Genomic DNA, 14,400 nt, shown 5'->3' with positions numbered 1-14,400 from the left:
GCACAGAGACCACCACCACCTCTTTCACAAACATGAGATTCATAGTCCTATCGGATCTAAAGCAAGAGTAAGTGTCGGGAAAATAATCAGCATTAATGTAAGTGTTACTTAACCAAGTCTCAGTGACAACAAGAATATCGTATTTGCAGTCTGCCACAGAACTATAAAACTGCTTATTTTTAGTTCGTAATCCACGTACATTTTGGTACCATAACTCAGTGTTCTCCATGATGAGTCTCTGTTTTCATTCATTTCTTCCATATTATTTGTAACATTTAATATCTTTAGTTTTCCATAGAACGGACCAACTAAAATACCTTTGGGCCAAATTTCAGGATCACTTATAACATTATAATCAAACTTAGGGACCTCAATATGAAATGAGGAATAAGAGTCATATTTGGTTTTGAGTTTAGTACATTTGACAGATTTTGCATATTCACTTAATAATTCTTCAATATCCTCAACAGAGGTGGATGGGCTAAATCTTGTAACAAATAAAGCCTTTTTCCTTGCATTAGAAACCAATTCTGTTTTAGTATTACCACGACCAACATTCAGTTTGCGTAAATTATTCTTTACTCCTATATCTACATTCAGATTTTGATTTAGGTTTACATTGTCTTTATTAACAGGTTTACTTCTCATTTTTCTTTGATTTCTCGAAATTACTTCAACCCAACTTCCCTCAGAATCATCCTTCCGATTAGTCGTTCGTATCTGATGCTTGATTAACACTTACAAGCGGTGGAAAACTGTTTTCTTGATCTAATTCTTTAATCTGATTGCTTTGATCATTTTCTAATTGTGATTTCATATTAGATACATAATCGGACATAATTACATTCTGTTGTAAAAGAGACCTCAACTGATAATTTTCATCACGAAAGGAAGTTACCTCAGCTTTGAGAGCTCTTATTTCTATCAAGAAAATTTGAGTCATTTTATCTAAAGAATGAGCCGCTGAAAAGTAGTATTTTCATTTAGAATAAATTTACTCTGTTTATTCATTTCACTACTATTTCCAGTGTTATCATAGTCTTTTTGTTCCATACAATTTTGACTTACATAATTTCCTTCAGTTTCCACTGAAATACATGATACATGACATTTAGTTATACATTTCTTACATTTAACAGCTTTTTGTCTTCCGTAAACTGGGAGATCACAATATGGACAATTTTCAGCTGAGGGTGGCATATTAGAAAATGACAAATAAAAACTACATTCATCAAAAAGAAAAGAAAAGGTCGAACTCCGCTGGCCTAAGGAGCAAGACAAAGAAAAGGACCAGCCAAAGCACAGACAGAAACACAAAATCGCTTCTCAGCACTGCCAGAGGATCAAAAAACAAGAAGACCTCACGACCCTTCCTACTCAGAAATATGAGGATGTAGATAACGGACAGATGGAAATGTCCCTGCTTAGCCTCTGAAGGCCCTGCAGCAACACTCAGTCACTGCGACATACTGTCACAGTACCGGTTGACTAACTACCATCAGCGTTCACCAACCCCACCAGCCAAGGATAAGAATGAGATGTAGAAAGTGAGAAAACGCTTGGCACTCTAGGAGGAAGGGACAGCCACTCTGGATGGAAATTGGCCAGAAAACTAAAGAAATACTTTCGAAAAATAGAGTAGCCACGGGGTGAAAGGCCGAGAAGCGATAATAATAATAATAATCATAATAGCGGTAGTAATAGTAGTACGGAAAATTGAAGTAATAATTTTTTTTCACATATTTAAAGTTTCGGACCTAAAAGTAACGCGTTACTTTCGAAGTAAAGTAACAGTTACTTTTTTAGGGTAAGTAACGCGTTACATTTTAAGAGAAAGTAAGTAACTTGTAACGCGTTACATTTTTACAAATAACTTACCCAACACTGGTCACATCTCAGTGTGAATATCCTTTGCAGACTTTTCCTGGAGAAACAAAACTTATGACGGCCCGACACTTCAAAGTTGTGGACTTTGTTTGAACCTCCATCATCATTGCTTCAAGTCCAAAAACTCGTACATTAATCACATGAAATCTATATTTGTAGCATTGCATATTAAGCTATTAAACTTTCACATGAGCATATACCCAAGGTGACCTCTAAAAACTAAATCATTGTCTTTTTCTTGGCTGTTGGGATGTTTTCCAAACTAGGGACTTTGAAAAGTAGTCAATGTACACGCTATAGAATTTTGGGTACAACTTTGGGAGGAAAGCGTTACTGAGTTGAGTGATTAGCAGTGTGACACAAGCACTGGGGGCCCAGTAGGCAAAAAAATTGGCAAAATCTGAATATAATAGGCAGTATTTATTCATCTTTGTACATACATATTGTACATACCTAACATGTAATACATTTTTTCAAGATATTCTTAAATACATCATTTATCACAGAAGAATACAACAGGCTAAGTATATCGTCTCATCAAGCTAACCTTGCATTGTTTCAACAATTTTAACACCTTACAAATATTTAAAGTCATGTAACGTAACAATACATTTAAAAGATTATGTAACAAAATGGTAAATCTAACACCTATTTGCAGCTCATATAGATTTATATAAAATATAACTATGTAAGCATTTTAAACATATATAACTATAGGAACCCATTCATGTGTAACCCCCTGAAAGGATTATTATTCCTCTCTTTGCAGTAATAATGGTAAATATTTCTACGGAACGATACTTTCCAAAAATATAAAGATAAATCTATAAGAAACACCTAAAAATTAATTAAATATTTCAATATATTCCCTAATAATCCCACATAAGTCTACGATACCAGAAAAGCACACACTAGTAATTACGGAACAGAACTGTATCAACTCTAAAACAATGGGATTTTATACCAATAGTCTACATAAAGTTTAGAAGACAAGAGATTAACAAAAATCATATTTGAATGCTTTGTCATGATAACATATTTGTTTTCTGAAACTATTGTAAACAATGTATTACCAAAAGCACTAACTACTTAAGGAAATATTATAGTAAGTTCTTCAATGTCTGCGTTTTGTCTAATCTGTTAAAATTGCAGTTCCAAAGACAATGTTTTCTGTTAATTCTTCCTTCACTTTTATCATATATTACTAAGCAATTACATTTGATTACATTTGTTTCTTATAATAAAAGAGGTAACTTGTCGATATGCTAATGTACATATTTAATGCTCACAGGAAAAGGTGAAATATTGATGAGTAAGTTAATTTTGTAAAAAATACAAAATTTTGGAACAAAACTGTTTACTTAATAATATTATGAAAATATAGATTTAAAAAAAAAAAATGTAATATACATACGATTCATTAAAATTCCATGTGAGATGCTATAATATTAAAATAAACCAGACTTATTAGTCCATCAATTTTGAGCAGAATATTATAGATTAAGTTGTTTTCGGAGTATATATGAGATGCAGATCTAGGTTAATGTGCACACATTAATATCGAACCACATAACCTCCCATCGATCCTGTCACATCAACGAGAACCTTAACGACTTAACCGCGAGGGAGCCCTAAGCAAGACTGACCCATTTACGAGATGTAGCTTCACGTAGTAATGTTCAATGCAGCACACATACACAAAGAATCAAAAAGACAATATGTAACCAAACCAATTGTAAGATGCATGTTTACAATTCTTTGTAAGTGATCTTCCATTTATACTAAATACATTTAGTTTATTCTCCGTTTCGAACAAAATAAATTATACTGAGCACGTGCTAAATACATGAAACAAAAAGCAGTAGGACCGGATTCCTTTGCTACGATCATAAACGTGTTCATTATATTGACTGTAATTCCTTCATAATTTTCTTAGTGAAAAATTACCACATTATAGTAGTTTCTTTAAAGTTAGAAAAACATCTTCACAATAAAATTTAGAAAAAAATCAGTATATTTACTCCTGAGCATGAGGATAAATGCGACGTTACTAGTTCCTTACCCAGAAACCAATGTAAACTTTCGAAGATTATACATCATATTATTTGTATTATTTCTGTACTTAAGTCCTTCTTCAATCTTATATGATTGAAATATGAAAATACGAAATAATATATAATTTCAAAGTTAGTATACTTACACAAATCAATAGATAATAAAATTACTTCTTTCTCACTCTAAATGTTTACATACAAGGCAAAAGATTTACAGTAAATCGATTTTAGTATGTGTAACTGACGAATTCAATAAAGCAACTAACAAAATAAGACAATTGTTAAATTCTCACACATGATACTAAAACATTTCATAAAGATTACGTTAATATTAACATTCTAAACATATCCAAGATATCGCATTGTAATTTTACAAATAAAAGGATATAATCTAGAGATCCAACGCTTATCTCGTCAATCTCAACAAGACTAACTGGAATGTTTTAATCAAAGCATTACATGGTACATACCAGAGATAAATGATTAGGGTTTCAGAGCTAATTTTTGTCCTTCATTTGTATTTTTCTGAAAACCTAAGGACACCATATTATATATATATATATATATATATATATATATATATATATATATATATCATACGAGTTCAACGGAACTTATGCAATAAGGATAAAACTTGATGGGAGGAACTTCATCTGCAACATAAGCAGATGAAATATTATGTTCTCCAGTATTTCGGTTCCCGAGTTACAGGCGGTCGACTTTTGAGTCAGTTTTTCGAAAACAAAAGACTGAACTCTACTGATCGGGACAAAACTTCACGTGATGGTAGACTTTGAACTACTATATAAAAGCGTGTTGTGCAGGTGTCGGGTTATGCATAATCAAAATTTTAAACCAATTCATTAGGAATAATAGACCGTAATAAGTACTGTTCAAATAGCAATTAAGAGCGTCTTGGATAAGAAAAATAATCAAATGAAGGACGACTTTTTACGACTATGCGTATTTCATTAGCTATTTTATAACGTATTGGTGGGCTGTTAATAGCTCAGGGGTTTGGAATGAAATTTTCGGATCAGAGAAATGATTAATTTACAATGATTTATCGGTTAAGAGTGAAGGTAAATTTATCCTTCTTTTCCATTTTAAATGCATGTTAAATTTCATAAAAATTCTTCGACTTGCACACGACACACAGCGTTTTCTTTGAGACATTCTATTGAATTACTCTATTGCTTGTGGCTGAAATCAAATACAGACGATCTAATTCAGTCCATTAGTTAAAAATAAATAAATATATAAAAATCATGCTAACTTCTTTTTAACTTCCATAATTGGAAGAAACATGATGTCTAATTTCTTGGAGACTTCCGAAATTGCCTATTGCTTGAAGTTCAAATCAACCAGCTGCAAGACAAGGGAACGAATTTACTCCTACTTTTAATAAAAACTTGCTTAACGGCTCCCCTAAAACAAGTACCAAATTTTCGTGAAACATGGCATGTGCTTTCTTTGTGGCTTCTACATGGATTATTTTAAATGGAATTGAGATCATTCTGAGGGAAAAGAGTGAAACTACATTTTATGTCGATTTTTGAGGAATATGCAGTACTTTTTTTTTTCTTAATGCTAAGAAAATCTACTCTTGGATACGGCTTAATCGGTCACAGGTAATGATATAAAAGAAAACAAACTTAATTAAAAAAAAAAAGAAAATCGCTTTCTGTATGTGCATGATGACATCACCAACCGTAACAGACAGCCATATGTACTGACAGCTGTTGAATCAAGCTTCAAGCTTCCAAGAATAAAACTCTACAACATACAACACGAATTATACGCATACAAAAAAGAAAAACACTCTTTATAATTGGAAGCTCCACAGTAAACCACTGATTACACAATCATTACAAATTTTAACAAATGAAGTGAAAACAGACACGACTACATTTAACACATGCTGCAATCGTTTCGGGAATTAATAGCACGATTAGAAATCTAATTTTTCACACAACTTATATTTACAGAGTAATAACGACGAATCGTTCTTGATAACACAATGACTGTTTTATTTATCACGTAGTCACAGAAAGAAAGTAGCATATTTCATATATAAACTCTCTCTCTCTCATATATATATATATATATATATATATATATATATATAAAATACATAGTATACTAAATCCTTCTGTTGCTGTGTACAAGAATAAAGGTTTCAGTAGGCACTCCTATCCTAAATCTCTCTGATGAGCATATCGTCGGTACCACGTCAAAACCACAGTTCTTTATTTTCAGATATTCATACTAACTCAATTTCTGGATATGGTAATAATTAAACACAATTTTAATAAAAAAAAAACAGTTCAGAGTATTAAAACTCTCCTCTATGTGACTTTTTAAACGGCTAATTTTCGATTTTTCGATGAGCTGTAAAGCTTAAAGGCTATGTTCTCAGACTCGTAGCTCTGGCGTGTGCCCACGATATGTTTTAAACATTGTATAGCATCCCAATGGAAGTAACATCTTAGTGCTTCATCAACTATAAAAACGATCTTTGCATATACAACGCAAAATCGTATTTAAACCAAATAATGCTTACTCTTTCATAATACTGCTGTTAACATCGGATTTTGATTTAAAAATTAAAATCATTGTGTTCTAATTAAAATTGCTGATCTGATCATGCAAGAATCTGTCTACGCTTATTAATTAGACGAATAGACTGGAAAGAAAAATCAACATGAAGACAAAACTGCAAATATACTACTAAATATTGAAAACGCATCACTGCCTCGAACTCAAAGAATTAACAAAAAAATGTGTTACACGACCACAACAAACAACTTACAAAAATACTGATTCTACAACCATCAGCCCTTTGAAAATTGACAGTAGGTACCATATAACAGATATGTAAATATTACTGCATACATTGCCATTGCTTTTGTCTGAAGGAAACTAGTCAATACTTTGCAACTGAATTGTTGTTGTTTACTGTTTTGCGTCCCTTTTAGCAACATGGATTCCGAACCTCATGATGTCCCGCCGAGAATCGAACCCGGATCTCCAGCGCCAAAAATGCGTACGCTAATCATGTAGCCACGAGGGAACTCTTGCAACTGAATTACATAGTACAGTAGAAGAAAAACATTTACTATCTACATACATGTTTAACGGAATCTAAAAAAACATTAATGCTTCTGTGAAAGAACTTCCACTATCAAAACAAGGCGCACTAAATTATGTATAGCACATTTTGATTTTTGGCACTTCCTTTTATCTTTATTTTGGAAGATTAACGTTTGAGTAACGAGAAATATGAAAGAAAATCAGACCTACTACTACTACTATTACTTTTTGAACATACGATTGCGATAAAGAAATTCTAGTCATAACTTATAGAAAAATTATTAGGTACTCAAAAACAGGCTAGGGTAATATCAACTTTCTGCAAAATTTAGCTTATACTGGATCTTCAAAACTTGCAAAGGCCTAATCAACTGTGGCACGAAGAAGGTACCTGAATTGCGTCTTATTTAAAGTTCATCTTTTCATATTCCATGCATTTTAATGACATGACTATAACCCTTATGAGTGTGTTAGTGTTATGTGGCAGTGAAGATAACAGAGGCGTCACAACCAAAAAGTTATATATATATATATATATATATATTCTACGAAGTGTAGAAACAGACTAACAGGCTCCATGTTAATCGCATTATCCGAACAGGGCAAAAACTGTCAGTCTTTGCTTATGGGAAGATGTTTCCTGAATTTTAAAGCAATGCTTTTTATTTTCTACATGGAACATTTGTTTCGAAAGAAACTGAAATGTTTGGCAGTCTTAAAATTACATACTTATTCACGTATGCTGTGCAGTTTCCTTCAAAACCAAACGCCTAAAATCATAATTTCTGATATATAGTGATTCGTACTGTCGTTGTGATCAGTACTGCTGTTAGTAACACGAAAGGAGGTAACACCCAAAACCTTATTTAATTACCTGCAAATAAATTTATCATGCCAATTCTTACATTCAATGAAATCAGTGCATATATTACACACGTGTCAAGTAAATTCAAATGATGTTACGTAAGCTTATGTTTCTAATGGTGAAGTTGTTGGGTGTTGATCTGACTAGCGTTGACAGTGGTAGCAGCATCACATACACACGAGCACACTTAATGTGGCTTTTTATTACAAATAAAAGTAAAAACGAAATATGTACTCGTAAGAAGAATCATTAAAAAAATTGCTACTACCATATTTCTGTTTCTTATTCAATAGAAGGTCTCTATGTAAGTTTGTACAATAGAATTCATTAATGCCCATTACAATGCGTTGTTCTTGAAAAATTCTCACGCTTTAAGTGCAATCATGTATGTACAAGTACCAATGATATTTTCAAAATCCACGCGTATGGTGACAGTGAAAGGTACAGTTACATTATTATTCAATACTCATGAACATGAAAGAAAAAAAAATCCCCCATCTTTGGTCCTATGACTTTTCTTCCCCACGAAGTATATGTATGTGTGTCAAAAGTCATGGGATGACTACTTAATACCGTGTGGAAGCTCCTTGAGCAAGGCCAAGTGCAGCAACTTGACATGGCAGGGACACGACAAGTCGCTAGTAGTCCGCTGGGGGGATGTGAAGCCATGCAGCCTCGATTGTCGTCCACAATTCGGTGGTTGTTGCAGATGAAAGATCCTGGGCACAAATTGCCTGTTCGATGATATCCCACATATACTAGATAGTGTTCATGCCTGAAGACCTAGGGAGCCAAATTATGTATTTGAAGTGGGCAGAATGTTTCTTGAACCAGTTGGGTACCATTGCTGTCCGGTAGTATGGTGCAATGTCATTCTGGAAAATCCAATTTTTGGCAGGGTACACGAAGTTCATAAGGTCTGGACATGGTCACCAAAAGTTTAAACATACGATGACTGATCAACGTTTAGTGCAAGCAGACCAGAGCACCCAAACCATATATTGTACATACGCCCCAAGCCCCAAACCAATACGGAGCCACCACCAGCTTGGAGAGTGCCTTGTTAACAACTTGGATCTATGGTCTTATGGGATCGGCGTCACACCCGAACCCTACCATCCACGTGTACCAACCAAAAATGTGACTCATATGACCATGCTACACGTTTGCCAGTCATTTAAAAACTAATCCGCAGCTTTCCGAGCCCACGTTGAGTCGCCGCTAGGGATGACCAACAATTAGTAGCGGCACTTTCGTCGGTTTGCGGCTGCGATGCCACATGTAGACAAAACTGCACTTCACTGACCATTAAGACACGTTGCAGGGACATTCTGCATTGATGCATGCTATCAGTTCAGGTTCGGTTGAATGTATGTTTGCCCAGATGTTTCAGGTATGTTTGCAGAGGACATGGGCGGCCATTGTGTTGTTTCTGATGGGTCGTAATGACTCAGATGCTGTAGTCATGCTCTACCCCTGACAATATGGAGCGAAAAAACTTCATTTCCGGACGGCTTCCGAAATACAATGCGCCATGTCTAGCACTATCATCCCGTGCTCAAAGGTCGATAATTCCGGTCGGGTTGCCATCATCACGCCATCATCACGGTTTACAGCATTTCACTGAACTCACTACATAGTTGAGGTTCTCCTAAAGAACGTCTATTACTTTTGCGTTTATATGCTAAGGCGTAATGAGCAAGGAAAGAAGTTTCAAGACTAACAGTCATTGTATAATTACTTATTGTTCTAATGAAGAAACATTTGAGTTTCTATATCTTCCAACTCGTACTTATAATATGAAAGATTCTAGTTACAAGAGATGAGATATCCCTTAAAATTTCTCTTTATCTTGTTCACCTTGGCGCTATGATATTCCTTACATTCTAATACAATTTGTTAGATAGAGCAAGAATTCATTCATGATTTTTAACTTCGATACGATCGACTATTGCGCTTTATTGAACTCTTTCATTTATTCAGCCTTTTAAGTTGAATGACTAGTAAACTAAGTTGCCTAACGTTAAAGAACATTCAAATGACTATTATTTATAGACAAGTGACACAGTAACTTTATCATAAATAAGCACAATCGACTTACAGAGTTACTCCTATCATAGTCGAACTGGCACTTAGTAACTGCTCAATGCGAACGTTTTATTTTAAAAAAAAACACATAAAAAAAATAAATTGACAACTGGTTTTGTTAAGACTTGAGCATTCAATGTATTCCACTTAGATGGATTGAGTATTTGTGTAAAATGGAGTATGTAAGACTACCGAAGCAAATATGGAAAGCACAACAGCAAAAGGAAGACCTAGAAAACCTGAAATTAAGAGTACAAGAAATATAGGAATAGCGAGGAAGAAATTGGATGGGATGAAGTAAAGTAAAGTATTAAAAAAAATAAAAAAAAAAAAACCTGGAAACGCGGAAACGCCTGAAGGGTTCTCTGAAATATCTCGACACAAGCAAGTAGAAGAGGATGAAACTAAATTAAATACAAATGCACGTATAATCATTACTTGCAAAGAAATCTTCAGTAGTACCTGAAACATTATGATGTCCTTGAAATTGTGTGTATATAATCCTTAAGAGGAGCACGGTGGCTCCGTGGTTCAGCAGTTACCTCTAGTGCGTGGGGGTTCCTTGCTCGATCCCCGCCCAAGTTTGTGGTGGGCAACATCGTATCCGTGGGTTTTCTCGAGATGCTCCCGTTTCTTTCCACATTCTGATTCCATTAATTCTTCCATCATCATTCACATCCCATAATCATCCGTTTCTCTTAGCCTAAAGGGCACAATCGTGGGACGTTAAACTGAAAAAAATAATTTCATTTCATAAAATATAATTCTTAAAAATAGTTTTAATGGCAATACTTTAAATGAATAAAATGACATTTTTCCCTTACTTTATCACAAAATGTTGTACATACGAGGCGCATCCAGAAAGTAAGTTTCCCCAGCGTCCCATAACTAAGAAACGGTATGTTGCGCGAAGCGACTACGTGTATGTGAGAGAGTAAGGTCCTAGATTGGCACATGCACTAGCGGAACTTCCCTAGTGCTCTCAATAGCGTCGTGGCAGTGGTTGAAGATGGACGTTCCTATTCCAGCTCCCGCCACATGCGAAGTGCGAACAGTGATAAAGTTTTTGAATGCACAGAGCATAGCACCAATCGAAATCCATCGTTAGCTGTGCCAGGTCCATGGGCCTAACGGCATGAGCAAGCAGTTCCTGCAGATTTTCCGCTTCTTATTGCACACCACTGTCAGGAGTGCCTGTTGATCAAGAAATTTTGTGCTGAAGCAACTGACCCTAGAGCACAAAGCAAGGCGCACAGGGTCAGCATTGACATTTTTGCAACAATACAGCTGACGATGGATTTAAATCGGTGCTATGCCCTGTGCATTCAAAAAGTTTATTACTGCTCGCACTTCACACGCAGCGGGAGTTGGGATAAGAACGCCAATCTTCAATCATTGCCACGATGCTACTGAGAGAATTAGGGAAGTTCTGCTGGCGCATGCGCCATGTTAGAACCTTACTCTCTCACGTACACGCAGTCGCTTCGCGCAACATACGGTTTCCTAGCTATGGGACGCGTGGGAAACTTACTTTCTGGATGCGCCTCGTATTTACAGATTATACTACTTTACCAAATTAAGCTGAAAAGAGATACCAAACAAAATAGGAATTTCAGATTAAAAAAAAAAAAAATCTCATTACTTAGTAGAGAATTTCATGATAACACATTTCATGTAAATTAACCAAGAAATTTAAAGTATATATATATAATACCTTATCTGAAAATGTGCCATTCATTCTATTATTAAAAACATTCTTTTGCCATAAACGTCACCTACCAAATGTCAATACGTGACCATTATCTTCCTGTGTATTCATTTAATTGACTATAGTTAGAATTAAAATAATATGAAAATTATTTAATATATTACCGTTGAATATATTCGTGAATATTTATAGTAATTAATTTTTCGTATTAAAATATGGATTCTTTGAATTACATAATAAGAAATAATTCCCTTTAAAAACCATACAATAGCTCATTTTATCTAATAAACGGATGAGTGCGAGGTCTAAAAAATATGGATAAAATTTTACTTTTCTTAATGCTGATTTCTATCAAGATTCTGTGGCTCAAATCTAAATCAATTACTGGAAAATAAAATATATATACGCTTACATTACGGAAATTATAAATAATAGAATGTCATATGAAGTTCGAGTAGTCAATTATGTTTGACATTTCAATATTAAATTGAATGAATGATATTAGACAGAGCAAGGCACGCGCCTATTCGAAACTTGATTATATTCACTAAATAAATTAATGTAGAAGTGATACTCACTAGGATAATCCAGATTAGATGATAATTTAATAACTTGTTACAAGTTTACTCATCTTGTTTGCTAGTCAATACCATATAAGATTACGTCAACAGTACGACTTTGGCTTACTAATACTTCTCTTTACGAAAAATATACTAATCACTGTAGTTGTTGCTAACTAGAAAATTACAGTATCCTATACGTACTATAACTTATTAATGAACTAAAATTTCTCAGAAAATCACAGTATCTTCTACGTACTGTAACTTTTTAAGGAACTAGAGTTCCACATAAAATTATAGTATCTTCTACGTACGTAACTCTTTATGAACTAGTTTATCAGACAATCGTGGTAGTTTCTATTTATATAACATCTTTATGAATTAAAGTTCGTCATAAAATCACAGTACCTTGTACATACTGTAACTTCAACTATAAACAATACTTACGAGATAAGTACGACTTTCTTACTATTTTCAAATGTAAACAAATTAGTATCATTCTCTAAGAGAATTAAAACACGAAGTAGTAAAAATTGAAAAGGTTTCACTTCTGTTGTTTTACTTTTACGTAGTAACTAAAAGACAAACTATTCTTTGCCTCCAATGCATGTAGCTAATTTATTTTCAAGGGAGACAATGTAGTAACCGCATTTCAAATTCATCTTGGTAAACTAACTACCAGACTAATGGCTTGTGTTTTTATCTTAGCAATGTTCCCGTTTGTCTATCTTCTCGTTCTATTTTAATACAAAGTATTACTTATTATACAACAATAAATTTTCTCGTGTATGCTGGAGTATTCCTGAAAATATTGCTCTACATTGTGACCTTGAGTATTGTGTATATAAGAATAACAAATTTTATCCTTTGAGTTATTTTTCATGCCTTTACACTTGTTACTCTTCACAGATAGCGAGAGATGGTAAATACGAACTACTAAAACCGGAATCCCCTTTTCAGTTATGTTTTCTTTCTTTCATTTTGATCATGTGGGCTAATCGTTATATACTCCATTACTTTACAAGCTGCTGCTATATCTCTATAGAAAGATTCATATGTATTCAGAGAGGTGACTAAATGTATAATGACTTCAGACTATGGAAGTTAATATTGTCGTGACAAATCTACCCAACTTCCAAGCTTACACAATCAATGTGATCCCGACATCTCTTACAAACTTTATAACAAGGTGAGAGTACAAAAATATTGGATTGTTTCTGTATTAATACATAAATACCTAAACCTTTAGTATGATACTATACAATAGTAACAATTGCTCATTTTGGACAGTACAACGGTAATAACCACAGTTTGTACTGCTATCTGCTTGAACTCAGAAATACAGTCCACTTGCTAGTACTCTTCCAAACGCCTTCTACAACAGATCTGTCTGCATCTGTGTGTATATATATATATAACAATATATACATATATGTTACAATCAATCTTAACTAGCATAGATTATATACTTAGGTCCTGCCACAATCATAATCTATATGAGCTGTATTTGTTCCTAAGTAATTGAATTTCTTCTTCAGCTTGTTTGTCCTGAAACGAAAAAGGAATATTATCTCATAATTTATCGCTTTATTGCAGCACGGGATTCATATAACAAACACCTAGAAATAACTAAAATGTTTTCATAACTTAACTGTGGAATTTCATCTAAGGTATTCACATTTCTTTATTTAGCTCCTATAATCTTAGATGTTATATATATATATATATATATATATATATATATACCCTACTGCATATTTTCACCTAATTTAACAAATACTTTAGATCAATTTGAGGACGTAATGATCTATTCACAAGTTCACTAAACAACTATTTGCGCACAATTTTAGTTCCGAAATTCTGCAGCAAGATACATGCAAATTCTGTTGTGTTCAGAACACATTTTAAATATAATTTGCAGAAGTTAATTATTTGTAGTTACTAGTTTTGCTTGCTTCTTTGGTATTAACTTAAATTCTTTTTCACTACTAGACTTATTTCAGGCTGATACGACTCAAAAGACTGATTATATATACAAAGACGACCACTTAACCTGACACGCCCTTGTAATTTTTAAACTAATAGATAAAATTCAATGAAATTTTGTAGCATGGAACTATGAACAGGGAGAGATTGTTTGATATA

General features: G+C 33.8%; 1 protein-coding gene across 1 annotated transcript in view; it reads right to left on the bottom strand.

Moving 5' to 3' along the window:
* Positions 1-2,292: 2,292 nt before the first annotated feature.
* LOC145662547 (regulator of microtubule dynamics protein 1-like) overlaps positions 2,293-14,400 on the bottom strand; it is a 69,222-nt gene continuing 57,114 nt past the window's right edge. The window contains exon 7 of the mRNA XM_081728225.1: positions 2,293-13,803. Within this exon, the coding sequence (XP_081584351.1) occupies positions 13,741-13,803 (63 nt within the window). The 3' untranslated portion in view covers positions 2,293-13,740. The remainder of the gene's footprint in view (positions 13,804-14,400) is intronic.

The sequence above is a fragment of the Thermobia domestica genome, chromosome 10 (assembly GCF_964235325.1).
Source record: "Thermobia domestica chromosome 10, izTheDome1.hap1.1, whole genome shotgun sequence".
Classification (NCBI taxonomy): Eukaryota; Metazoa; Arthropoda; class Insecta; order Zygentoma; family Lepismatidae; genus Thermobia; species Thermobia domestica.
This window is presented reverse-complemented; position numbering and strand designations above follow the sequence as displayed.